Source organism: Hyperolius riggenbachi, chromosome 1 (genome assembly GCF_040937935.1).
Source record: "Hyperolius riggenbachi isolate aHypRig1 chromosome 1, aHypRig1.pri, whole genome shotgun sequence".
Classification (NCBI taxonomy): domain Eukaryota; kingdom Metazoa; phylum Chordata; class Amphibia; order Anura; family Hyperoliidae; genus Hyperolius; species Hyperolius riggenbachi.
Genome location: NC_090646.1, coordinates 285,879,599 through 285,905,048, shown reverse-complemented (window position 1 = coordinate 285,905,048; position 25,450 = coordinate 285,879,599). Strand labels below are relative to the sequence as shown.

The following is a 25,450-nucleotide window of genomic DNA, read 5'->3' as shown; positions in this document are numbered from 1 at the left end:
CTCTGAGCAAAGCTAGACATTGGTGCCCCGCCCTCCTCCACACATTTCGACCTCCCCTGCCACCGAAGATGGAAACTCCACTACTGAGAACTGTGTTCTTGGTGGCGGCAGGTGTTAGGTAGCCAGGTATGCCCCTGAATATATAAGTATTAGGCCAGATGCGCCCCAATAGTATTAGGTAGCCTCAGCCTGTTTTGCCTCTAGTATTAGGTAGTCCCTCCCAGCATAGGTAGTCAGATAATTATGTAACCTCCTCCTTAGAGATAGCACATGCGCCCCCAATACTGCAGTTTTAGGTAGTCTCCTCAGTATAGGTAGCAGATGTGCCCCAATACAAACACCCAGATATCGCCCCCCTCCCATATAGGGAGCCAGCTTTGCCCTTGTATTTAGGAGCCCCCTCCCCCCAGTATAGGTAGCAGATGTGCCCCCAGTATTAATCACCCTGCCAAATGAAGGCTGCAGATGCACCCCCGTATTTAACAATATCTGTATAGGTAGCAGATATGCCCCCGAACCCCCATGCGGAGTGTGAGCGGAGAAGGAGCATGAGAGGTACCCACCTATCTGCATCCATCTATGGGACATTATTATCAGCTGCATGCCTGCCTATAATGGAAAGGGGTTGCATGTGGATGCACATGGAAGAGAGGATCTGCTCTGGATGCAAAGGAAAGGGGGCTGCACATGGAAGAGGGGAGCTGCTCTGCATCAAAGGGAAAGGAGGAGCCCATGCCCAAATATTGAGAAATGGACATATCTCACATACATACATACATGGGGAGTTGGCCTAATCCAGTTGGCCTAGGACCAGATTTACCTGCATATATAAAAAACAACAGGATTAGACTATGCACATTCAATAGCCTTACAGATCGTTAACAGGGGCGTAGCAATAGGGGGTGCAGAGGTAGCGACCGCATCGGGGCCCTTGGGCCAGAGGGGCCCCGAAGGTCCCTCCCTTAACTACAGTATTAGCACTCTATTAGTCCTGTGCTCATAATAATCACTTCTATAAATACTTTGAATAGTGGTAATCATTAACACACTGTTCCCCATCCCCTTCTTGCTCCTCTGACACTGTAGTTGCCATTGGCAGGTTTTGGTGCACCGTATCAATTGTCATGTAAAGAGTGCTTGGGGGGCCCCATGTAAAACTTGCATCGGGGCCCACAGCTCCTTAGCTACGCCACTGATCGTTAATGCTCTAATTCTATAAAGAAAGTTGCAGCAACTCAGTGCTTCCAGTTGGCATATTCACAGACTTTCAGCTCACCACCCATCATTCATTGTCTCATTGTCTTGTTTCAGTTTTTTTAGTGTTACTAAGCATCTATAAAAGTCACTGTTTTCCAGATACCTTGTGAGGGCTATATTATCAGGTTCCTCTTGATATAATCTATTGTTAGCTGCCCCTATCTTGTGCAAAAAAAAAAATCCTACCTTTTTTAATTCATTGTTCATTATAAAAAAGGTTCACTGTTGCAATGGAGTAACTGGAGCAAGCAGATGCACACCGTGAACTTGTCAGAGACATTCTCTAGGGTACATGTACCTACAACCTCATATCATTTGCATTCCTCTATGTGTAGTAGCATCTGTATGTGCAGATAAAATCGTTTTACAGCTGCTGGTGCTATCAGTTAATATGATGCCATAACTTAGTAACTACCTTGTGCCATGTAACCATAAAAACCTGCTGTTATGTAACTGACTGTTGTGACTAACTTGTGATAATGACTCAAATCCTTTCATATAATAAAAATTCTGAGCTGTCAAGTTTTGGCTCACATGTTTCAGGGTATTGAGCTTTTTTATGACTACATAGAAGAGCTTACAGTGAAGTGAACTATTTGGTCTCATCCCATGATGGATATCCACTATTATTAATGGTGGTAGTAGTATTGTGATTATTGCAATACAGCATCTAACATACCTTCCCTAGCATTCATGACAGTGGGTCTCATACAACAGATTTTTGTGTCGGAAAGAAAACTATATACTTTGAGGCCGGTCTCACACCAGCAACCAGCCTTGTAGGTGCGGTGTGATTGGATGATTGCATTGCACCGCAATGTTAAAAATAGGCTTTGCATGGTAATCTCACTTCTGGCTGCAAGCCATACTATAAGTGAGGCTCTCTAGCGCTCACTTCCTGTGTCCCGAATAAGAATTGTACTGAAGTGTATTGGAAAAATGCACTTTCATGCATGTGCACCGCGAAAAATTTGAAAATACGTGCTTCGCCATTGACTTCCGGTCATCACATGTTGCCGTGAATGTTGCCCAGTAACTAGCTGTTGTTTATGCATCAGATACAATGCATCCACTGCATCATACCGCATCAGGTATGAAATGTCCCATACACTTTCATTACTTTAGAGTAACCCTGCAGTAAAAGAGTAACGCAATGCAATGAAAGCGCACCAGTGTGAAAGGGGTCTAAATGTAATTTCTACTTCACTTACATATATTTCTATATCTAAGGCCTCGTTTCCACTTCCGTGCTGCGTGCAAAGCAGGTGCCATTGCAAAGCATGCCACTGAGTTGCAATGCAGTTCTCCCCGATGGTTGTGATCCCATCAATTTATAATGAACTAGGTGACCTAAGCCTGTTCACCGCCGCCACCGCAGCATTACAGCGCGCATGTGCACACCCGCCAGCCGCGCGCGCACCGCAGTGAATTGCAACGCATTGATGGAAACGTCAGCCAGTGCAGTGTATGCACTTCTGGTATCCTTGCAGATCACATCACACTGCGTGGCTAAGAAATGCGATCAGCAATGCTGAAGGGGAAACGTGGCTTGGAAGTATATGACACATAAGCAAAAAGTAGCAGAGATTTTTAGCTACTGCATTTCTTTTACTAATAAACTAAATCCAGTTACGGTACATGTGATGTGCCTGATACCGTATCAGTTTGAGTATAAGCTTTCCTGACTATAAGCCTAAATTTTGCCCCACAAATAATGTGATCAGAATATAACCCCCAATGTCTCCAACTAGCCTCCCCTATGTATGTGATGCAGAGTGCCTCACCCAGTGTATGTATTTGTGATGCAAAGTGCCCCCTTAGGCCCCTTTTACACTAGCGCATTTTCATTGCATTGCGTTACCCATTTTTACTGAAGGGTAATGCTAAAGCAAGGAAAGTCTATGGGGCATTTCATACCTGATGCAAATGCATCAGCGTGTTATGGGTCAACATCTGCAGTGATGTGAGTTGACCGGAAGTCATGTAAGTCAATGGCACTGCAGATATTTTGCTTCATGTTTGCATTGGGGTGCACATGCACAGAAGTTCATTTTTTGAATACACTTCCTTGCAATTCATATCTTGGCCACAGGAAGTGAGCACTAGAGGGCCTCGCTTATAGTTTGGTTTGCTGCCAAAAATTGCATTACCGCACATCAACCTAGGTGTATACAAAGCCTGTTTTTAGTGGTGCGATGCAACCATCTGAACGCACCGCAACTAAAACGCGGGCTGCTAATGTGAAATCGGCCTGAGTGTATGTGTGTGATGCAGGGTGCCTCCCCTGTGTATGTGTGTGATGTAGAGTGCCTTCCCTGTGTATGTGTTCGAAGCAGAGTGCCTCCCCTGTGTATCTGTGTGATGTAGAGCAGTGTTTCTCAACATTTTATTGGTGTGTACCCCTTTTAAAACCCCGTACTCACATAGAACCCCCTAGCATAGTAAACATTATCACACGTACCCCTTGACAAATTTATATTTTATCGTAGTACATGATAATTGGTTCTAAACATTTTCCAAGCTTTTACTATTACTTTTAAATAGCTAATATACTAATTTGGTGTTGTTTAAACAATATTTATCATTTTCTAAAACTCTAAATTTGTTATTCTTGGTTAAGTATATCAAGCCTGAGTACCCCCTGGAACCATCAGAAGTACCCCTTGGGGTACACGTACCACATGTTGAGAAACTAGGATGTAGAGCACCTCCTTAGTGTATGTGTGTGATGCAGAGTGCCTCCCCTGTGTATCTGTGCGATGCAGAGTGCCTCCCCTGTGTATCTGTGCGATGCAGAGTGCCTCCCCTGTGTATCTGTGCGATGTAGAGCGCCTCCCCTGTATATATGTGTGATGCAGAGTGCCTCCCCGTGTATCTGTGTGATGCAGGGTGCCTCCCCCGTGTATCTGTGTGATAAAGAGCACCTCCCTTGTATATTTGTGTTATGCAGAGTGCCTCCGCAGTGCATGTGTGTGATGCAGACGGCCTCCCTCATGTATGTGATGCAGAATGGCGAAATCAAATTTATGCAAGCAAAAGGCAGAACAAACGGGAGGCCGCAACCTGCTCAGATACACACAAGGGAATCCCACTGTGATTTGTTATATGCTGTTCTATCATTTGGATACGTAAGTGCAACTCTTTGCACAGAATGATCCTTTTAAAGGATTTTATGCTATGTTATGCTTATCTGTTTTGAACTGAGGATTGATTAAAGAGGTGAAGATTCTGAATTTAGACATTGTAGAAACTGTTGTTTGATATTTGGTTATGCAGAAAGCACTGGACTCACCTGGAATGTGATGTGATGTAGATCTGGTGAGCGGTCACAGTGTGGGGGTGTGAAGTGTGGGAAACACGGAGTGATGGGCACTGTTTCACCTTACACCATTGTGGTGGCTGATTGTGGCATTGCAATGGACTTTTGCAGTATTACACTATGCATAGTTTTGTTTTTATCTAGGATCTGGCACAGTGGAGAGCGCAGCAATGATTTGATTACATAGAACTGAGATACATATTCCTCCACGTATAATTGTGTAATTTTGTAAAAGGTTTTTATCTTTAGTGAAATTGTGCTGTTAGCGTGGTATATGGCTTTACTTTCAAATTGAATTATAATGAATGTTTTGCTAACTTTTAATTGCTTTATTCTTTATGCAGCACATGTTGGTAATATGATTCCTTGTTGTACCACTTCTGAAACCAGTTGCTGATTATTCCAGTCATTTGCTGCAGTCTACCTAGAAGTTTCTTTCTAGCAACCAACTGCCATGGGGTCCCCTGCTATCAGCACACTTGGCCGTGACTCACTCCACCTTCCCTGTGGTTATAAATGAGTGATATACAGCCACCCACCATACACAGCAAGTGGGCATATAGTTCCCCTTATGTCAGTGGGGCATTACACAGATGTGCAGAGCTTGCAAGGAAGCTGCATTGAGAAATGTGTCTTCTGAATAAACTGATGAATGTAGTAGTTAGTTCTGTGATTAGTGACATTTCTACAGGAGACCTTCTGCCATACCCAGCACAGCTTTCCTGCAAACCTGCGTAAGTCCCCTCTGATTCTCCTTCACCACCAATTTGCCACCATTCTTCCCTAAACAACTTCACCAGATAGAAGCATAAATGTCTGGCCACAAGAGTGTTGGGCTCACACAAAAACAAGAGGGCAGTGCAGAAGTTAGGAAATGATGGGCAGTGGGCACCTTAATAGCTGCTATGGCTCATAGTTACATAGTTATTATTGTTTTATTTAAATTAAAGGACCTCCATTGTACTGCCATTTTAAATATTGCAATGTAAGTGCTATTATGCTCAATGCATTAGAAAAGTGATAGACAGGCAAAGTAACATTAACCCTTGGTGACATAAAAAAAATACAGCAACATATAGGAAATGTATTTTTTTTTTTTTTTACAAAGAATGTATAGTTGAAGTGATCACAGTGACCTTTTACCAAACTTTACTAAACTGTACACCATCAATCTACCATCCTGCCCCATCACTCAAAATTGCCCATCTGATTGATAATTTTTATTGATTTCAGCCTGAAATTTGATTGAAATTACAATTGGTGGCTATGTTGTGGCATTCATTTCAACAAATTTGATCAGAATGACCAAACCTGCTGTAAAGCTCGAAAAGTATGTAGGTTCCTTTAGTTCGAACTACTTCTGATATTGAGATCATGCAAGAAAAGTTGACCTATACCTGACTTTGAAACCGTGAACAGAATTTCCCTTCACATTCTCCTTGTCAGTAGTGAGCCACTGTGACATTTCTTCCTTGTTAAGAGACTCCTTCCTTGTATCACTATTTTAGAAATCTTCCTGTAAGAACTGGTTTAACAAGTGTGACTATAATCATTTAAGAGCTAAAAATAAAAGCACTTCAGTGGCCAAATAAACCAGCTACTTTTACTTTGAAGTTTGTTGTATGCTGAATGGACATTGTTTGGCTGTATCAAGTATTGTGAATTCACAAAACTAAAATTTGCACACAAAAAAAGAAGAAAAATAGCAATTTTACTACAGCATCATAGTAGACCATACACTTTTATGTAATAGTGCTGCTTGTACCTTCTTCCTTGTCAGAAATAGGGGCTTTTGTTTAAATTATTTGAATAGAAACGTATAATATGAAATTGTTCATACACAGAAATATATTTAATCAGCCCCAGCTTTTTGAAAAAGATCCCATCCTCCATGTCTCACTGCTGCTTAGCCCATGTGAAAGCTGTACTTGTTCGTTGGTGATCTATACTCAGGTCTAAACATTGTTTTCTGTATACTCCTTCCTTTTCCTGTCTGTGCCCAATAAGCAGGTGTGTCACCGAAATGAGTTAGAAAGCACAGAGCAAGGTCTGGACTTTGACAACATAGTGCAAAGATGCTGTGTATCCCCCCAAAATAGTAATATGATAGGAAATGGCTTTTGAAATTACCCTGTGGAGAGAAAACACAATGCCTCCCCAGGATAGTACCCACTGGTTCCTTGTCTGCCCATTTTTTCTCCTTAAAACTGTCTTTCTCCTCAGTACCACAGTTTCAGAGGTTGTGATGGAGACAAAAGGAGCACACACTGAGACTAGCTTCAGACTGCGGATTGGCGTGGATTGCCGTGTTAATACGTGGTAATTCCCTTCTGGTCGACAACTAAACAGGAAGTGACGCTTGCTTGCACTTACTACCTGTTTCGGAGCTACAGAAGCGCATGGAAGCATATTGTAAAAATTAGCTAGGCTTCGTGCCCTGGATGTGCATCCCACAAATCTCCATCAAGATGCTATCCTATCAATATGAGCCAACATTTGTGAAGAATGCTTTCAGCACCTTGTTGAATCAATGCAACATAGAATTAAGGCAATTCTGAAGGCGATAGGGGGGCAAACACCGTATTCGTTTTCCTAATAATCCTTTAGGTGTGTATATAAATGCTAAACAATAATAATAATGTTGGTTTAACGTGTATCTGAACTCAGGAACAGTTTTGATAACAATGCCATAGTCTGTTTTATAACATACCTTTTTTTTTCCCACAACTCTTGCTGTTTTATGAAGATATTTGTAGTTTGTATAGTGGAGTCTATGTGGGGAAAGCTGTGGAGCATGTGCACTGACTCACTGCCTGACCTAGGGAAGCCCACCACTGACTGAACACACTCTGCTTTGGCATAAATAGAAACCAAGATCAGATAGAAGATATATTTCAGTAAAAAATCTGTTTGTATTCGAAAATATAGAATGCATAAACATTGCAGAGAACTATGGCATAGACCAGGGTTTCTCAACACGTGGTACGCGTACCCCTGGGGGTACGTGAGAACACTGCTGGGGGTACGCACAGTTGCTTGTTACTCAATTAAACTACACTTTCTCCTGCTCCGAGCTGCTATTTTGCTATTTACAGCTCCCCTCCAGCTCCTGCAATGCGGAATGCTGATTGTTGATGATTAGATAAAGCTAGAGGATCAGAGCAGAGAGGAACTGTCACAGGAACCCTAGTGGCTGACCGCACTTAGCCTTCTAAACGGTGCCAGCGCACAGATCGTGCGAACTCTGGTCGCAGTCAATGCGCAGGAACCGTTAAGAATTAGCCGCAGACAACTCAGAAGGGAGCCTGTGAGACACGGGTAATTACAACGTCACCTACTGGTTCAGAGTAAACTGCCACCACCGCGGTTACTATGGGACCGTGGGGCCCACTAACTGACTGACTAATCCTGCGAATAAAACGGTTAAACACACGATATTCTGTCTAGCCAACAACAGACAAACAGTAGCGTATCTTCAGAGACCCGGGATCATTTCTGTGTGTGCTGATAAGCAGGGTAGCGAAACAGTGAATGACTTGGGGAAAGTCGTTTATTCACGCAATATAAATAATTAATATATACAGACAATTATGAAAATCAACAACTATTAAAACCGTAATAGCCAGTATGAAAAATAAAAGAAGGGAGAAAAATACTTATGGTTTGTGGAAATATGTCCTTTTGTGGGAAAATCGTCAAGTTCAAGCAAAACGGTTTCAAGTTCTTAGAGTTCTTTGTTGCAGAGTAAAGTTTTAGCTCTGGCAATATGGCCACCACTTGTTCCTCATAGTGGCCGTGTGTCCTGAAGATGGTAAAGGGAGGAACTTCTTCCCAGGCAGCTCATTCACTTTTAATGGAGCTGAGCTCAGAGGCGGGCTTCCAGAGTCGGCCCCCCAGGCCGGACTATGGTAATCACATCTGGGCAGGGGCTTTAGCAAACTCATAATCCTGACAGGTTCCCTAGGCAGACCTGCGCGGCCGGCACACAGATAATAATTACATATTCTCGATCCCCAGAACCTACCGATTAATATGATATCAAACCTGGGCATGTTTGCATGCCCGGTTAAAAAACGGTGGAATTCCCAGCGTTCTGGTTAGGCTAGGGGCCCAAATTTAATATCAAAACACTCACAAGATCCGGACCAGCAGAATGATATAACTTCCACATTTCTCCGATGTATGGTACTTCTAAAACATGCATAAAGATCATAACTCTATGTTTCCCTATCCTGGCTGAATGGTTCCGCTAAGTCTGCCCCCTGCTGGGATTAGCTTCCTTGGCTCTGAAAAGACTCCTGGTTTGTTAATTAACATCTGAGTGTTACCCCTCTGGCTTCATTAGCAAGTCACAGGGCACAGGCTTCATGAAAAGAACTAGGCTAACTATTTCTCTGAAGACAGCAGAGACCCCCCAGGCTGGACTGCCTGGTGTCCACAGACATGAGATTCTGATTGGGGCAGCGCAACGACAACCGAGGCAGGAAGTCGGTTGCGGCTGCGTTTTCTGCGCACTGACGGCTCGCCCGTCACAGGAACTAAAGCAGCAAACCCCCTTTCCTTTCCAGGCATAATGAGCTCATCCAGTACCCCTCCACCCCTCCCTCAGGAATGTGAGAGGAGGAGAAGAGGAGAGAGAGGTACACATCACCACGTGCTGCAATGGCAAGACAGACAGAGTGACAGAGCTGCGTGAGTTGGAGATGCTGCTTTATGCTGACTATATGTGTGTGCTGACTGTGTGTGTGTGTGTGTGTGTGTGTGTGTGTGTGTGTGTGTGTGTGTGTGTGTAGTATGTAGTACTAGTATGTATGTGTGTATGCTGACTGTGTGTGTGTGTGTAGTATGTATGTGTGCTGACTGTGTGTGTATGTAGTATGTATATGTGTGTGTGAGTATGTATGTGTGTGTAAATTGCCTGTGTTCTCATTATCCTCTGCCACCCTCAGTCAGCACCCTCACATGTCCCTCACCACTTATCACCCTGTGCCAGCCTCAGCCAGCACCCTCACATGTCCCTCACCACCTATTTTCCTGTACCAGCCTCACCCAGCACCCTCATTCTCTCAAGCATGTGTGTGTGTGTGAGTTTGCCCGCGCACTCGCCGGGGGTACTTTGCAGAGATGGAGTAGCAATAAGGGGTACTTGGTTTAAAAAAGTTGAGAAACACTGGCATAGACCACACATTTTATAGTGATATCTCTTCAAGTGAAAATAATGTATTTGTTTCCTTTTATGTTACACAGATACAGTCTGCTGCACTGCGGTCGCAAGAGAAAGAAATCGTAAAATTAGAAGAAAGAACTCAAGAAATATACATGAACTGGAAAGACGCTCAAGAAGTCAAACAAAAGATAGAGAAAGAGGATTCTGAGTGGCAAGAAACACGTAAGACTTGTTCTAAAGTAGCTGCAGTCAAAATGGTTTATTTTCCTGTATTTTAGGAGGTTGAAGTGATTACTTGTACCCATGTCTATTTTCATAAGTAACATTAATGAAATCCCCATTTTAGGTAAACAAGTAAAACATAGATAACTGTCCAAACACTCTATGCCTTCCAAAGTTTTTATGACTACTGCATACTGGGAGCACCCCACAGGATCTGCCATTGTGGAGATGAGCTGACCACTGGCCATCACAATTTGCCCCTTGTCAAAGTCACTCAGATCCTTATGCAAGTTGCCCAGTTCTTTTTCTTTCATCTTAAGAACTGATTGTTCATTTCCTGCCTAGTAAATTCTACCTAACTTTGAAGTCAGGATTATATTATTGTACTATGTAAGATATATAGAAGGAAAAACAAAAATATTCAGATTTCTGTTGACTCATTTTAGAAATATAAATGAACCCTTTCGAAGATGGGCTAGAATGTATTTGCTATAAGCCCCTGTAGTAGTATGGTAGACATTGTATGTACAGTATATCTTAAACTTCTGCTTTATTAATGACACTGGAAATGTTCTTCTCTTATTTCAGTAAGAAAATCAAAAGCAGCTGATGAAAGGAGGAGGTCTATGGCGAAACAGGCCAGAGATGATTACAAGAGACTGTCAATGCAGGCCATTGAGAGAGGAAGTGTGGTTGATAAAGCCAAAAATTTTGGAGACGTTAAAAGACCCCCTTTACCACCAAAACCAAGGCTGAATCAGTCTACTAATAGTCACTGTGGAATAAGCAGGTATAGTGTTTTGCTTTGCAATCTTTGTGATACACATAATGATGATTCATAACACAAAATTATAATAGAATATAATGAGCTATGAGTGTTCTCTAGAAGGGTATTCCAAGCTTGCTTGCCTTTCTTAATTAACAGTGGAACATCAGGAACATCTCTTATATATCTAAGTAGAATGTAGTTTCAAGTGCAGCAACACAGACTACTCAAATAGGAATGCTATTTTGTATTTATTTATGTGAGGATTTTACTCAGTTTGCCCATACATCCTTATATGGAATCAGTAACGAATGGTGACACCGCTGTCATGTCTGCCATCTTGTAGTGATTCATTCATGTCAGCCAATAAGAAATACATTTTGTCACTCATGTGCCTGTATTGCAGTGAAATATTTTACTGTGGTCTAAATTGTGCAGGGGGGGTCGGTTGCTGAAAGAAGTAGTAAGTAATGACATTAACAGCTCGCGTCCCCAACTGCCTTAATACTATGTCCTCCTTCATGTCTTCTTCATTTCTGAAACGTAACATTGAAAAAACTGTTATTTTCCACTGCATGATTAAATTCATCTGTCTGGCCTGTGCACACGCTGGATGAAACTTGGCCGAGGTAGCAGATCTAGCGTGTGTAGAGCGTCTCCCGATGCTCTCCGACTCTTCGGCCAGCGATTAGCCTGGTGGATTGATTTGGTTGAGTGCCAGCTGAGAGCATTGTTCTCCCCACTCACTCCGTCTCCCGCGTGACATAACTCCCGCACCACACCTTTGGCCTTCCACCATATAGCAACTGGACACGTCGCTAGCCTAGAACCTATCATCCCCGCCTGGCAACATGCCTTGTACTTTTGTACAAGGGTTTACTATCAATGTTGACAACACCCCAATATTATCTGTGACCCAAGCCCTGTTGCCTAGGTGTATTAATTGACTCAACACTCTTGTTCAAACCATACTTCTACTCAAGTACATTTCCCGCATTTGTCCCTTTCTCACCCATGATGCCACCAAACTCCTTGTGCATGCCATGATTGTCTCTTGTGTTTATTACTACAACCTTCGTCTTTGTGATCTGCTTGCTAATCGACTGGCTCCCCTCCAGACCATCATGATCTCTGCGGGACAACTCATCCACCTCCCCTCTCACACCTTTAATGCTAACCAGCTATTATGGCCCGTACTCACGGGCTGCAGAAGTGGCCTGTCGCCAGCACACGTGAGCGTGCTAGCGACAGGCCGGCGACAGCTTCTCTCCAGGTCCCTCCGCGTACACACGCGGAAGAGGGACCAGCGGCGAGACGGAAGCTGTCGCCGACGTTCCTCCTCCCCCCGCCGGAAGCTTCATTCACCTCTATGGAGGTTGCTGTCGCTAGTCCGCGTACTCACGCGGACTAGCGACAGTTGCGGCGGAGGTGCGGCGGCGACTGTTGCCATGCGATTGAAACTTTCAATCGCATGGCGACAAGAGCGGCGGGCGACAGTTCGGGGTGCGCGCGCGTGCGACGGCCCATACTCACGGGCGACCTGTCGCCGCAACACGCGCGCGCCGCGTGTTGAGGCGACAAAAGTCCCTCGTGAGTATGGGCCATCAGTCCCTCCACTGGCTGCCATTCACACAAAGGATACAATTTAAGATCCCAACTCTCACCTACAATGCACTCTTGGGCCTCCCTGCTTAACTGGTCTCCAGATACTGGCCTGCGTGTAATTTCCACTCTTCTAACATTTTCTTCTCCTCCTCTCTAGTCACCTCTTCTTATTCTCTTATAAAAGACCCTTCTCAAATTTCCCCACTCCTCTGGAACTCACTTCCACAATCTGTTTGTCATTCACACTATCTTTACACAGAACCTCACAATTCACCTCATCGGGCAAGCATATAATCTCACCTGAGACCGTTCACTAGCCACCGACCTCCACCTTCATACAGCCTTCCTACCTCTTGTTCTACCGCTTATTCCCTTAGACTTTTAGCTCATTTAGGCAGGGCTTTCTCTTTCCCCTTATGTGCTATTACTGCTTAAAGGACTTATGAGGCCAAAATGCTTAAAAAAAGTCAAGTACCTGGAAGCTGTTTAAATGCACGGAGGATGCCCTCCGCGCCCTCTGTGCAGTTCCGCCAGGTCCCCTTCCTGAAAGCGCCCCACCCCACCCCCCGTGCCGACCGCGACCCCACAGGCCGGGTCGGGCTCTCATGCCGCTCCCAATATGGCCGCCGGAGCTGGCCGCGGCTGCGCAGTCCGCATTGCCCCGAGTGCGGCTGCGCAGCTCTAGGGCCAACCCCTCCGATCCACGCTACAGTGCATGGTTCGGAGGGGTTGGCCCTAGAGCTGCACATCCGCACTCGGGGCAATGCGGACTGCGCAGCCGCGGCCATATTAGGAGCGGCATGAGAGCCCGACCCGGCCTGTGGGGTCGCGATCGGCACGGGGGGTGCTTTCAGGAAGGGGACCCGGCGGAACTGCACGGAGGGCGCGGAGGGCATCCTCCGTGCATTTAAACAGCTTCCAGGTACTTGGCTTTTTTTAAGCATTTTGGCCTCATAAGTCCTTTAAGCAGTAATAGCACATAAGGGGAAAGAGAAAGCCCTGCCTAAATGAGCTAAAAGTCTAAGGGAATAAGCGGTAGAACAAGAGGTAGGAAGGCTGTATGAAGGTGGAGGTCGGTGGCTAGTGAACGGTCTCAGGTACTTGGCTTTTTTAAGCATTTTGGCCTCGTAAGTCCTTTAAAAAGTGTTACATATTCTCCTTCTTCATGAATAAGGCATTGCTGACCTGTTCAATTGTCAATTATCTATAACCCATTGCCTTGTAACTATCTGTATTGTGAATTCCCTATTATAAAGTGCCATGGAAGATGCTGGTGCTATATAAATCCAAAATAATAATAACTGGAAGTACCTTTATCAGTTTAATGAGTATTAGATTCTAATGGAGCACACAGTGTTGCAAATGTACTAGTGCATGGTTGGTTTCATTCTTTTGCTGAACATAAATGTATTGTGATTATACAACAATTAAATATTTGTGAAGACTTGTATCAGTTTGTTGAATGCTACCCTGTTGTAGTCTGCCCTTTTATAATCATTAAAGAGACAACCACATGACTAATGACTGCTCCATTTCTGCAAGGGATTACTTAAAGAACCCTGAGATGACTTTAGTCATGTAGCCAGGGTGAGTATAAAGATGAAGGGTTTGTCTTTACTAGCTGCATACTTCCAGGTAAGGGGATACTGCTTATTTTTGCTTAGGTATAGTTGGTGAAAACTTACCATTATTTCATATGTTCATTTTTCTTCTTTCCCAGAATCCTACCAAAAAAGAAAAAAAAAACCTAACAACATTCATATTATTTAGAAAAGTACATACATAGAACAGACCATGTATATCATTCAATAGAAAGCCCTTTTTAAGAAAAAAAATTCTATAGTAGCAATAGAATAGATAGCCAAAATCATCAGCTGACTCTAAAGCCTCATCTACACGCGTAGAGGAGGCGGCGATGTGGCTTATCAATCGAGCCGCTGATGCAACTCGATCGATAATATCCGACAGGACGGATCTCCCCACCGCCGATTCCCTGCTCGCTCCCCGCGAGGGGACAATGGCAGGGAATCGAGCGGAAGATAAGCGGCGCCGGCGGGGACAAGCGGGGATTCGAATCCGGCGCACCCGCGGCGAGCGGGGACACTGTGGGAACGCGGAAGAGGCGATCTGGTGGCTAATCGAGCCATCGGATCGGAGCCTCATCTACCCGTGTAGATGAGGCTTAATGCTGGGAATACGCCATACAATTTTTTGTTAGATTTTCTGTTAGATTTACCTGCCAGATAGATAATTTCCAACATGTTGGAAATTATCTATCTAACCATCTATCTGCCTAACAATTAGGCATTGTTCTACTCAGCAGGAGAAAACCAGAAGACAATGCACCCGAGATAACGACCATTCTCTACAGAAAATAATCTAATTATGCATTCTAACAGAAGAATCTAACAGAAAATTGTATGGTGTATTCCCAACGTTATTGAGGCTCACTATTAAATAATCCCAGCTTGGTCAAGGACCTGTCTAGAAGGAAACCGCATGTTTGTGGGGTGTAAGAGCAGACCAGAGGAAACCGATACACTGTAATTAAGAAAAGAACATACAGAAAGCATGGAGCCATTTCTGTCCAGAACTGGAACCTGGGTTTCTATCTCTGCAAAGCAAGATCGGTAAACACTGAGCTACTGTACCACCCAGCTATGGCCTATCAATTTATTCTGATCGCTTTTTTTACATACAGTGGGTTGCAAAAGTATTCGGCCCCCTTGAAGTTTTCCACATTTTGTCATATTACTGCCACAAACATGAATCAATTTTATTGGCATTCCACATGAAAGACCAATACAAAGTGGTGTACACATGAGAAGTGGAATGAAAATCATACCTGATTCCAAACATTTTTTACAAATAAATAACTGCAAAGTGGTGTGTGCATAATTATTCGGCCCCCTTTGATCTGAGTGCAGTCAGTTGCCTATAGACATTGCCTGATGAGTGCTAATGACTAAATAGAGTGCACCTGTGTGTAATCTAATGTCAGTACAAATACAGCTGCTCTGTGAGGGCCTCGGAGGTTGTCTAAGAGAATATTGGGAGCAACAACACCGTGAAGTCCAAAGAACACACAAGACAGGTCAGGGATCAAGTTATTGAGAAATTTAAAGCAGGCTTAGGCTACGAAAAGATTTCCAAAGCCTTGAACATCCCACGGAGCACTGTTCAAGCGATCATTCAGAAATGTAAGGAGTATGGCACAACTGTACACCTACCAAGACAAGGCCATCCACCTAAACTCACAGGCCGAACAAGGAGAGCGCTGATCAGAAATGCAGTCAAGAGGCCCATGGTGACTCTGGACGAGCTGCAGAGATCTACAGCTCAGGTGGGAGACTCTGTTCATAGGACAACTATTAGTCATGCACTGTACAAAGTTGGCCTTTATGGAAGAGTGGCAAGAAGAAAGGCATTGTTAACAGAAAGCATAAGAAGTCCCGTTTGCAGTTTGCCACAAGCCATGTGGAGGACACAGCAACCATGTGGAAGAAGGTGCTCTGGTCAGATGAGACCAAACTGGAACTTTTTGGCCAAAATGCAAAACACTATGGCCTCGATTCATAAAGCATTCCCGCATGCGGAAATGCTGAAAACGCCTCACTTTACCGACCACACAGCAAAATGTGTATTCATAAAGGCTTTTTCCGCATGAAAAGCCGACATTCGCGAGCAGAGTGATAAATCACCGCCTTGCGCGGTGATTATCGTAACAAAAGTAACAAATGTCAATTCATAAAAGTTAGAGGTAGCGGTATGCAGACGGGGATTACCGCTACCTCAGATGTGGCGAGAAGCGTGCGGAATACATTGCAGTGAATGGGACAGACCTCCCAAGCAGCTGTAGCAGAGAACACCGCACGGAGAGACTCCGCCTGCTTCTCCTGTTTCCGCATGCGTACAACAGCCTAACGCTAGCCTACAGCGGAATATCTCCGCACGCCTATCACAACTGGCAACATTTTTATGAATTACCACCCTGAAGGCTGAAATACCGACAGCGGTGTTTCCCCGCTCGACTTTACCTTACCGACAGAACTTTTATGAATCGCGGCCTATGTGTGGCAGAAAACTAACACTGCACATCACTCTGAACACACCATCCCCACTGTCAAATATGGTGGTGGCAGCATCATGCTCGGGGGGTGCATCTCTTCAGCAGGGACAGGGAAGCTGGTCAGAGTTGATGCGAAGATGGATGGAGCCAAATTCAGGGCAAACTTGGAAGAAAACCTCTTGGAGACGGCAAAAGACTTGAGACTGGGGTGGAGGTTCACCTTCCAGCAGGACAATGCCCCTAAACATAAAGCCAGGGCAACAATGGAATGGTTTAAAACAAAACATATCTATGTGTTAGAATGGCCCAGTCATAGTCCAGATCTAAATCCAATCGAGAATCTGTGGCAAGATCTGAGAACTGCTGTTCACAAACGCTGTCCATCTAATCTGACTGAGTTGGAGCTGTTTTGCAAAGAAGAATGGGCAAGGATTTCAGTCTCTAGATGTGCAAAGCTGGTAGAGACATACCCTAAAAGACTGGCAGCTGTAATTGCAGCAAAAGGTGGTTCTACAAAGTATTCACTCAGGGGCCGAATAATTACGCACACCCCACTTTGCAGTTATTTCTTTGTAAAAAATGTTTGGAATGATGTATGATTTTCGATCCACTTCTCACGTGCACACCACTTTGTATTGTTCTTTCACGTGGAATTCCAATAAAATTGATGCATGTTTGTGGCAGTAATGTGACAAAATGTGGAAAACTTCAAGGGGGCCGAATACTTTTGCAACCCACTGTATAAGCACATCATTGTTTTGCAGGGGCTGATAAAATTATCCCGATTTCTGTTCCTCAAATTATTTTTTGCACAACTTCCAGAATCTTTTTGGTTGCTTTATTGCATTTCAATCAATCAAAAAGATCATTTAATATTCATTTATCCAATAGTGTGTGACCAGCCTATAGGGGTTTTCATTCTATTCTGTGAATCCATACCTAGTAAAGTCAGTTAGTGGAAGAGAGGAAGCACACATACACAGAGAGTGTATGTTCCGAGGAAACCGGAGTACTTTGCTATTTTTTTCCCAGGCAATTGTTTTCCTTGGTTAAAACCTGTAAACAAAATTGTCTGGGGATACACTTAGTGTGTGAGTAAATTGTAGGCTTTGATTTGGCTTCATTATTGTTTAATTAATTGAACTATTTTTATTTATTTATTTTTTTTAGGTCTGAAAGAAGACAGGGAGTGAAAAGATTAAATTCCAGTTGCTCCCGTGATAATATTATTAAGTGGTATAAGGAGGAGCAGCTTCCTCTTCAGGCTGGATGGGACAGCTCTAGAACCAGCATTGCACTTTGGTTTCATGGTGAGCCATTTTCAGTGTCCTGGTGAACGTCTGTTGCTGTTAGAGATGAAGTGTGAACCCAAATCATACTGATTTTCCCCAATACTTGTTTAAAAACTATTCTGTGCAAATGTAACTTTGTATTCCTGTTTGGAGAGTTGAATCATGCAGAGGAAGGCCCAATAGACCTCTGTGCTGGGCTGCCCTTAATGTATATGTGAGGATTTGCAATCTGTTACAACTTTTCATAAAAACATTTCCACATCTTGATGCTGCACAGCAAATATGCTAAAAATCCTCCTAATCTTTGTAAAGTCAGCAAAACTAGATCTTCTCACCATATACCGTTCCATAAATCAGTTATTACACCTTATTTTCACAATTGCTGGAATGCAATTGACCTTATTCAAGCATTATTTTTATTGAAATTGCAAAAAAAATAAAATAAATGACATCCGTTAAGAGGTTGGTCTGAAGGGGTTGCTATCGGGGAAAACTCAGGATGAACAATGAAAAAAATTGGTAGGATAGGTAGTGACATGCTAAAATACCAAAAGATCCAGGCACCAGCCAGAGATGTGTGACACGGGCAGCATACCATGGAGATAAATGGACATAACAGAATTGTGGGCAGGACTGAGTTATGGGTTCAATATAAAGTATGCAAACTTAGGATACATGCTATAGGCATTGTTCTACTGTGGCAAAGTTCCTTTACGTACACTATGCGCCAAACATTACAGGACCACTGCGATCTAGCACAGCGTTGTACAGAGGATGCCCTTGTCACTTAACTGTCCACAGGAGTGGCTCACAATCTAATCCCTATCATAGGCTGATGCCTATGTATGTAATGTATGGTGTATGTAACGCAATCTAGGGCTAATTTAGAGGGGAGGGGGGAATAAAAAAAAAATAGGCTTTTTAATAAAAAAAAATAAAATGATTTTTAAATTAATAAAAAATAAAATCACAGCAGCAATCAAATACAACCAAAAGAATGCTCTATTAGTGGGAAGAAAAGGAGATAAAATTCATTTGGGTGCTAAGTTGTATGACTGAGCAATAAACCATTAAAGTTGTGAAGTGCTGAATTGTAAAAATTTGATGCCCCAACGTGGCCACTCATTCTGTCATTCTGGACAAAAAGATCTCACTTGAAAGGGGGTTGGGGTATGGGTCAGGGCCGGATTTGCCATAAGGCACTGTGGGTTCATTCCCCAAATGACCCCCTGCCTGTTGGGGAGGCTACTTAAAGCGGAACTGAAGATATTATTAAAATTAACAGTTTCACTTACCTGGGGCTTCTGCAAGCCCCTTGCAGGCGTCCTGTCCTGTGCCGGTCCTCAACGATCCTCCGTTCTCCAGCCGCCAGTGGTCCCCTGTAGCCCATGCAGAGTGCTCTCAACAGAATGCACTTGCCTTTCCACTGGCACACCCCCTCCTCTGTCCTTTTAGCTCCATCCCCTTGGTGCCCGATCTCCATGACCCGTGTTACATGAGTACGTAGATGCTGCCGGGTCACAGCAAACAGACGGCCAGCGGGATGGTGACAGAAGAACAGGAGGAAGAGGAAGGAGTGTGCCAGTGGAAAGGTGAGTATGCTCCACTGTGAGCACTATGCAGAAGCTCCAGGGAGCACTATTAGATGGGGGAGACCTGGGAGGCCGGTCTGCCTAATATCTTCTAAATCTATTTGCAGTGTGTGGCAGGAAAAGAATCCTCTCGGACAAGATTTCGATCAGAGTGAGATTTATCTTTTGGCCACTTCTGATGGCCATCTGCTAGTATATAGCCAACTTTAGATTTGGAAAATGTATGTGTGAAAAAAAAAACTTAATAAAAATGCATTGTGTAAGTGTAATATTGTCCAGTTACTGGAGCTCTGCACATCCATGCAGATTGAACATTTAGGAATAACTTCTGTTTGAAATCGCTGCCATGTCTCGCACTGTACAAAATAAAAATGCATTGTTTGGCCAAAATAAATATGATTTTTTTACTGAGGACAAGTAAATTCCAGTAATATGCAGACATGACATATGACAGGTGGATAGCAATGACCAGCACATATTTGGTGACTGCTTCCCAAAGGATTGGCTGTGCATAGAAGATTGTAGAGCATTCGTTTTCCAGTTGTACCTTGGCAATCATTTTTGGCTGTCCATGGCTGTTTACATAGCCCTCCGTTAGCGTAATTACATTGAGGATTTATCAGATCTAGTGACAGAGTACTAAGATATTTGTTTATAGCTGTCACTTCATAGTGAATCTACCCACCAAACTATCAAATCAAGCAGGAACTGGTAGACTTTGAAGTATATTGTGAAATGGATGTCATTGATCTACAAAGATATATCATATATATGAATGTCAATGGCTAGTCCTACAGTCATGCAATACTGAATAAGACCATACAAAGTTCCAACACAAATGTTGAGTTAATTACCAGAAATGGGCAGGTGTAAGCGACATACAGATATTACCATGGAAAGAAACTGGCCAATTCCAATGCCATGTAGAGAATACCTATGACAAGCAGATCATATCAACAACATGCAGATACTGTGAGAATATTGCCTTTGTTTCCCTCGCATACATGTAAAAAAGACGTATGGAAAAAAGGGCCCCCGGGATTGCTGGTAGTAGAATCTCGCTAAAATTAGCAGTATTCTACTACTAAATATCCATAGTAGAATATCGGTATTGTGTAGCGATATTTTACTATTGGTAAACTTAACCCTACTCTCACACATAACCCTCCCCTAACCCTAATACCCCCCTGGTGGTGTCAAACCCTAACATCCCCTGGTCGTGCCTAACCCTAATCCCCCCCGGTGCCTAATCCTAACCCCCTGGTGGTTGCTAAGCCTACCCCCACAGTGGTGCCTAAACCTAACACCCTCCACGGTGGTGCATAACCCTAACTCCACCCCCCCCCCCCCCCCCCGGTGGGGCCTAACACCCTCCTCTGCGCCCGCTTTTCTATGTCGCAATATAGGCAAGCCACTTTTTTCCCGCAAGCCTGTGCAGAAAAAAATGTCCCCTCTTGCTGGTAATCGGGTGCCTCTGCCACCCAAATTTACCTTCATAGCCACATATTGTGGCTTTGTGGAAAGCTGCAATTTGCGGCATACATGGTAAAATCTCGATAACGGCAGCTGCCATGCGCCCAAATTTCCCCTAATGCTGCGAAATGCGGCTTTTAACACAGGCGCCTATGGCAGTGTCGTTTTTCCGTAATGGTTCCTGAGCCCTTTTTACCTGCTTCGGTTTCCCTCCTTCTGGAGAAGGTAAATGAGCATATCTGAGAAAGTATAAGCTATCCTCTTTGAATACATTTTTTGTTGCTCAAAATCACAATTGAGAATTCATGATCTCAACAAAACCTAAGCTTTCTACACATGCTATGCAGCCTCTGCTGAGAATATAGCATGTATTCCACGGACCCAGCCTCCCTCAGTGCCTCAGCCTGGCGTGATGGAGATGGCCATATTTATTTATTTTTAAACAATACTAGTTGCCTGGCAGTCTTCCTGATCCTGTGCCTCTAAAGGCCTGTACACGCTAGACATGCTGGAACAACGGATCCGTCAGACCCTCCCGCTGGGCGGGCGTTCCAGCGACAGTCCAGCGTGTGTACAGTCTGTCAGGCAGACTGATAAGGCTGTTTCTGAGCGATCCGCCTGGCGGATCATTCAGAAACAGCCTTATCAGTCTGCAGACAGACTGTACACACGTCGGACTGTCGCTGGAACGCCTGCCCAGCGGGAGGGTCTGACGGACCCGTCGTTCCAGCCTGTCTAGCGTGTGTACGGGCCTTAATACTTTTAGCCATAGACCCTGAACAAGCATATGCAGATCAGGTACTCTGACTCAGCTGACTCAGGTATAACTGGATTAATCATATGCTTGTTCCAGGGTTTTGACTCAGACCCTACATATGCCAGAAGATCAACAGGACTGCCAGGTAACTGGCATTGTCTACAAGGAAATAAATATGGTAACCTCCATTTCACTCTCACCTTTGATTCCCTTTAAGTTAGCCATCCACTATACAATGAGAGTCCGGTCTGGAAAACAGCCACTACCTCATTAGAAATGAATAGTAAGGCCTAGTGCACACCAGAGCGGTTCGGCTGCGTTTTGCGATCCGCTTGCGGGTGCGGATACGCTTGGGTAATGTATTTCAATGGGCTGGTGCACACCAGAGCGGGAGGCGTTTTGCAGAAACGCATACTCCTAGGCTGCTGCAGATTTTGGATTGCGGAGGCGTTTCTGCCTCAATATTAAGTATAGGAAAAACGCAAACCACTCTGAAAAACGGCACTTCAGAGCGGTTTGCCAGGCGGTTTTTGTTACAGTAGCTGTTCAGTAACAGCTTTACTGTAACAATACATGAAATCTACTACACCAAAACCGCTTCCCAAAACCGCAAAATGCTAGCTGAAATGCTACAGAAAAAATAAGAAAAAGCGTTTAAAAATCTGCTAGCGGTTTTTGGTGTGCACCAGGCCAAAGTTAGCATCAGGGTCCGACTGGGCTGCTGGAGGGATGGAGAATCTTTTAGTGGGCCCCGCCACTGCAGGAGACAAAACACCAGCACCTAGACACCCCTGTTCTCTCCTCCCTCCCTCACCTGCCTCCCTTTGGCGCTGTCCACCCCTGCAGAGTAGCACGGGATTGGAAGCCATAAGACTCTCTCATCTGATCCAACTGCCCAGGTCTCCCATCTGATCTGGACTCTGTAGCCACCACATCCTCTCTAATTCCTGCAGGGGAATCAGGAAGTAAAGAGCATGGCAGGCAACGGAGGTGAGATCGGATTGGAGATCCGGGCTGGTTGGATCAGGTGAGAGAGTCTTCCTGCTGCCACGCTACTCTGTGCAGGGGGAGGGGAGGTACCACTGATCTGCAGGACTGATATTATGGATACTGTGGGGTGAGTGGGGACTACCTATACTTGTGGACAACTTTAGCTACCTATCCAGTGTAGAGGACACCTTTAGCTACCTATGGGGCAGTCACTACCTATACTGGAGGACAACTTTAGCTACCTATGGAGGGGTCACTACCTATACTGGGGACACCTTTGGCTGCCTAAGGGGGGGACTGCCTATACTGGTGGACACCTTTAGCCACCTATGGGGGTTCACTTCCTATACTGGGAAACACCTTTGGCTACCTATCCTGGGGGGGGGGGCACTTTTGGCTACCTCCTGACGTGGAAAACTACCTATATTGGGGGACAGTTTTGGCTACCTTATACTGGGGGGGGGAACTTTTTGGCTACCTATAACTATGGAGGGTAACGTTTGTCGCATTTCATATGAAACAAAAAGTTTACCGCATTTCATATGGGGTGCAATGTTTGCTGCATTTTTTACGTGGGGTAATGACCGCTGCATTTATTATTTGATGGTCATAATAGCTGCATTTGAGGCTAGGAACACATGAGGCAGAAACGCTAGCGTTTTCATCGCTAATGAAAGTATATGGGCCACATGTAAAAACGCATATATGTGCATTTTACATTGTGCGTTTTTGAAAACGCACAACTTGCTGCACGATTTTAATAAACACATATACAATGCACATAATGTATCTCAACAGAGTTCAATGCATTTTTACTTCATTGATTAGGGACATAAATAATAACTGCAAACTCAAGATGCATGAAAAACGCATTAAATATGCAAACACATACAAAAACGCAGGAAGAAAATTAAAAACGCACAGTGCAGAAAATGCATGGTTTTCTGCACTGCCTGGTGTGCTCCCAGTCTGAGGTTATTTTTGCAGTATTTGCCATTTGGGGGGCTCATGATACTAAATGGTATGCTATTACATGAACCAAAGGAAACACAAAGATTGGAAAATTAGGTAAGTACTGAGATGCTTTTTTACCACCAGAAGTGCCTTAATTCTTATTGGCTTCCTTAGAGAGGAGAGGTCCATATTGACATGATAGCATAACGCAGGTTCTACTAATTTATCGGCTACACATCATCGATATGAATCTCCCATTCCAGCACAACAAGAAACACTCGTGTGTGTGTGTTTTTTTTTTTTAAGTGTGATCATCTAGTTACCTTTAGGGCCTGTTCAGACTGTCAGCGTTTGTAGAACGCGTATAAATTCAAAGAAACACAAGTTGAAAAACACATGCGTTTTTCTTGCGTTCGAATGCGTTTTCTATTGCGTTTTGCACACACACGTGACCCAGGAAAAAAAAAAGAATTATGGGAACCGCAGAGGGAAACGTACGCTAAAAACGCAATAGTACGCGTTTTTGATACGCGTCCATAGACTTTCATTGCGTCCGTTTCTATGCGTGACACACAGAACTGCGTGCAGCAATGCGGATGAGAAACGTATGCCTCTCATACGCATACATGTGAACGAGGCAATTAGAAAACATTAGTAGCCGTTTCTATGCGGAAAGTCTGCCTGTACGCGTTCTGGAAAAAAGGCTAGGAACGCACATAGTCTGAACAGGCCCTTAGAGTCACTTTGCCTAACTGTGTTTTGGGAAAAAACTTGGGCCCACTGCCTTTGATTTTAATAGTACTTTATCACCTACTTTTTGATAATTTTTCAATTTCAAAGCGCTGAAAAGTTATTTTAAAGAGAACAAGAAAAAAATTCTCCTAGGTGAAAGCTCAGGGAAAAAAAGTGAATTGCATATGTGCCCTTCTGCTGTACTTTACAGAATTCCAAGGTTTATAAGCTCCCAATAATTTGGCGTGTGGGCCCCAGACTTTACTTTCTCTGGTGGCCCCTCAGTATCTCACTCCGACCCTGGTTAGCGTTCATTTCCCACCTTGCATCATTTCTTTTTGATCAGATTTCAGCTGAAATAAGAATGAAAACAGAATAATCCTTCCGCTAACACTCACTCTGCACCACCTGATGCAGTAAAATATCTCCTTTGATTTTTCACACTGCTGCAAATGATCAATAAACATGTCCCTATTATTTCAACAGTGTTTTTGAATACCCAGAACACTAAGGTTTAATTGGGGAAAAGTTTATAGAGATAAGCAAATAAAAAAAAAACAACGAATGGATGGTCTGTCTGTTGTCTGAAAACTAATGTAATCACTTGAAATCATATAAAGCTGCAGCAAATCTAGATTGCCACTTGTAGCAATTTTCAATCAAAGTGGAGTTCCACTTTAAATATATACATATATATGCTCTAGTAGTCAAATCCTGATACCCATTACTGTATATATGCTCTTGTCAAATTCCTATACATATGAAAGCAAACAATACTTACGACTTTTCTGTGACTTTTCTGTTCAGAAACACTGACACCTGGTGGTGCAATTGTATGAATTTTTTTTCAGTATTACTCTTGGCTCGAGCTTATTGTTTCCAGATATAATATTAACGTTCATATTTTAATCTTTAAATAATAGTCCTCTATTCCTGCCTGTAATATATTAACTAAACACCACAAAAACTCTTATCAATGTTTTTTTGTTCATGTAATGTACTGGCTGTTGTTTTGACTCACATATGAATCATACTTTATGTTGCTAAAGCAGAAAATTGATTTATTTCAGTGCAGAGATAGCACATGAGCTCTTGAAATTGTGTTAACACACGTTACACCCTGGAACACAAGCATACAACACATGCATTTTATAAACATTTATTACATGTTTTATATGTGCTGTAAAAAGAATGTCTGTTTGTGAAGACCTGTTTCCGCCCTCATAACACTGCATCTTACAAATCAGCCTGCAGA

At 43.6% G+C, this 25,450-nt stretch overlaps 1 protein-coding gene across 1 annotated transcript in view; it reads left to right on the top strand.

Annotated features, from left to right (window-relative positions):
* Positions 1-25,450, top strand: part of SH2D4A (SH2 domain containing 4A) — a 169,701-nt gene that overhangs the window by 128,081 nt on the left and 16,170 nt on the right. The window contains exons 5-7 of the mRNA XM_068271152.1: positions 9,824-9,965; positions 10,554-10,755; positions 17,576-17,715. Coding sequence (XP_068127253.1) covers positions 9,824-9,965; positions 10,554-10,755; positions 17,576-17,715 — 484 coding nt within the window. The remainder of the gene's footprint in view (positions 1-9,823; positions 9,966-10,553; positions 10,756-17,575; positions 17,716-25,450) is intronic.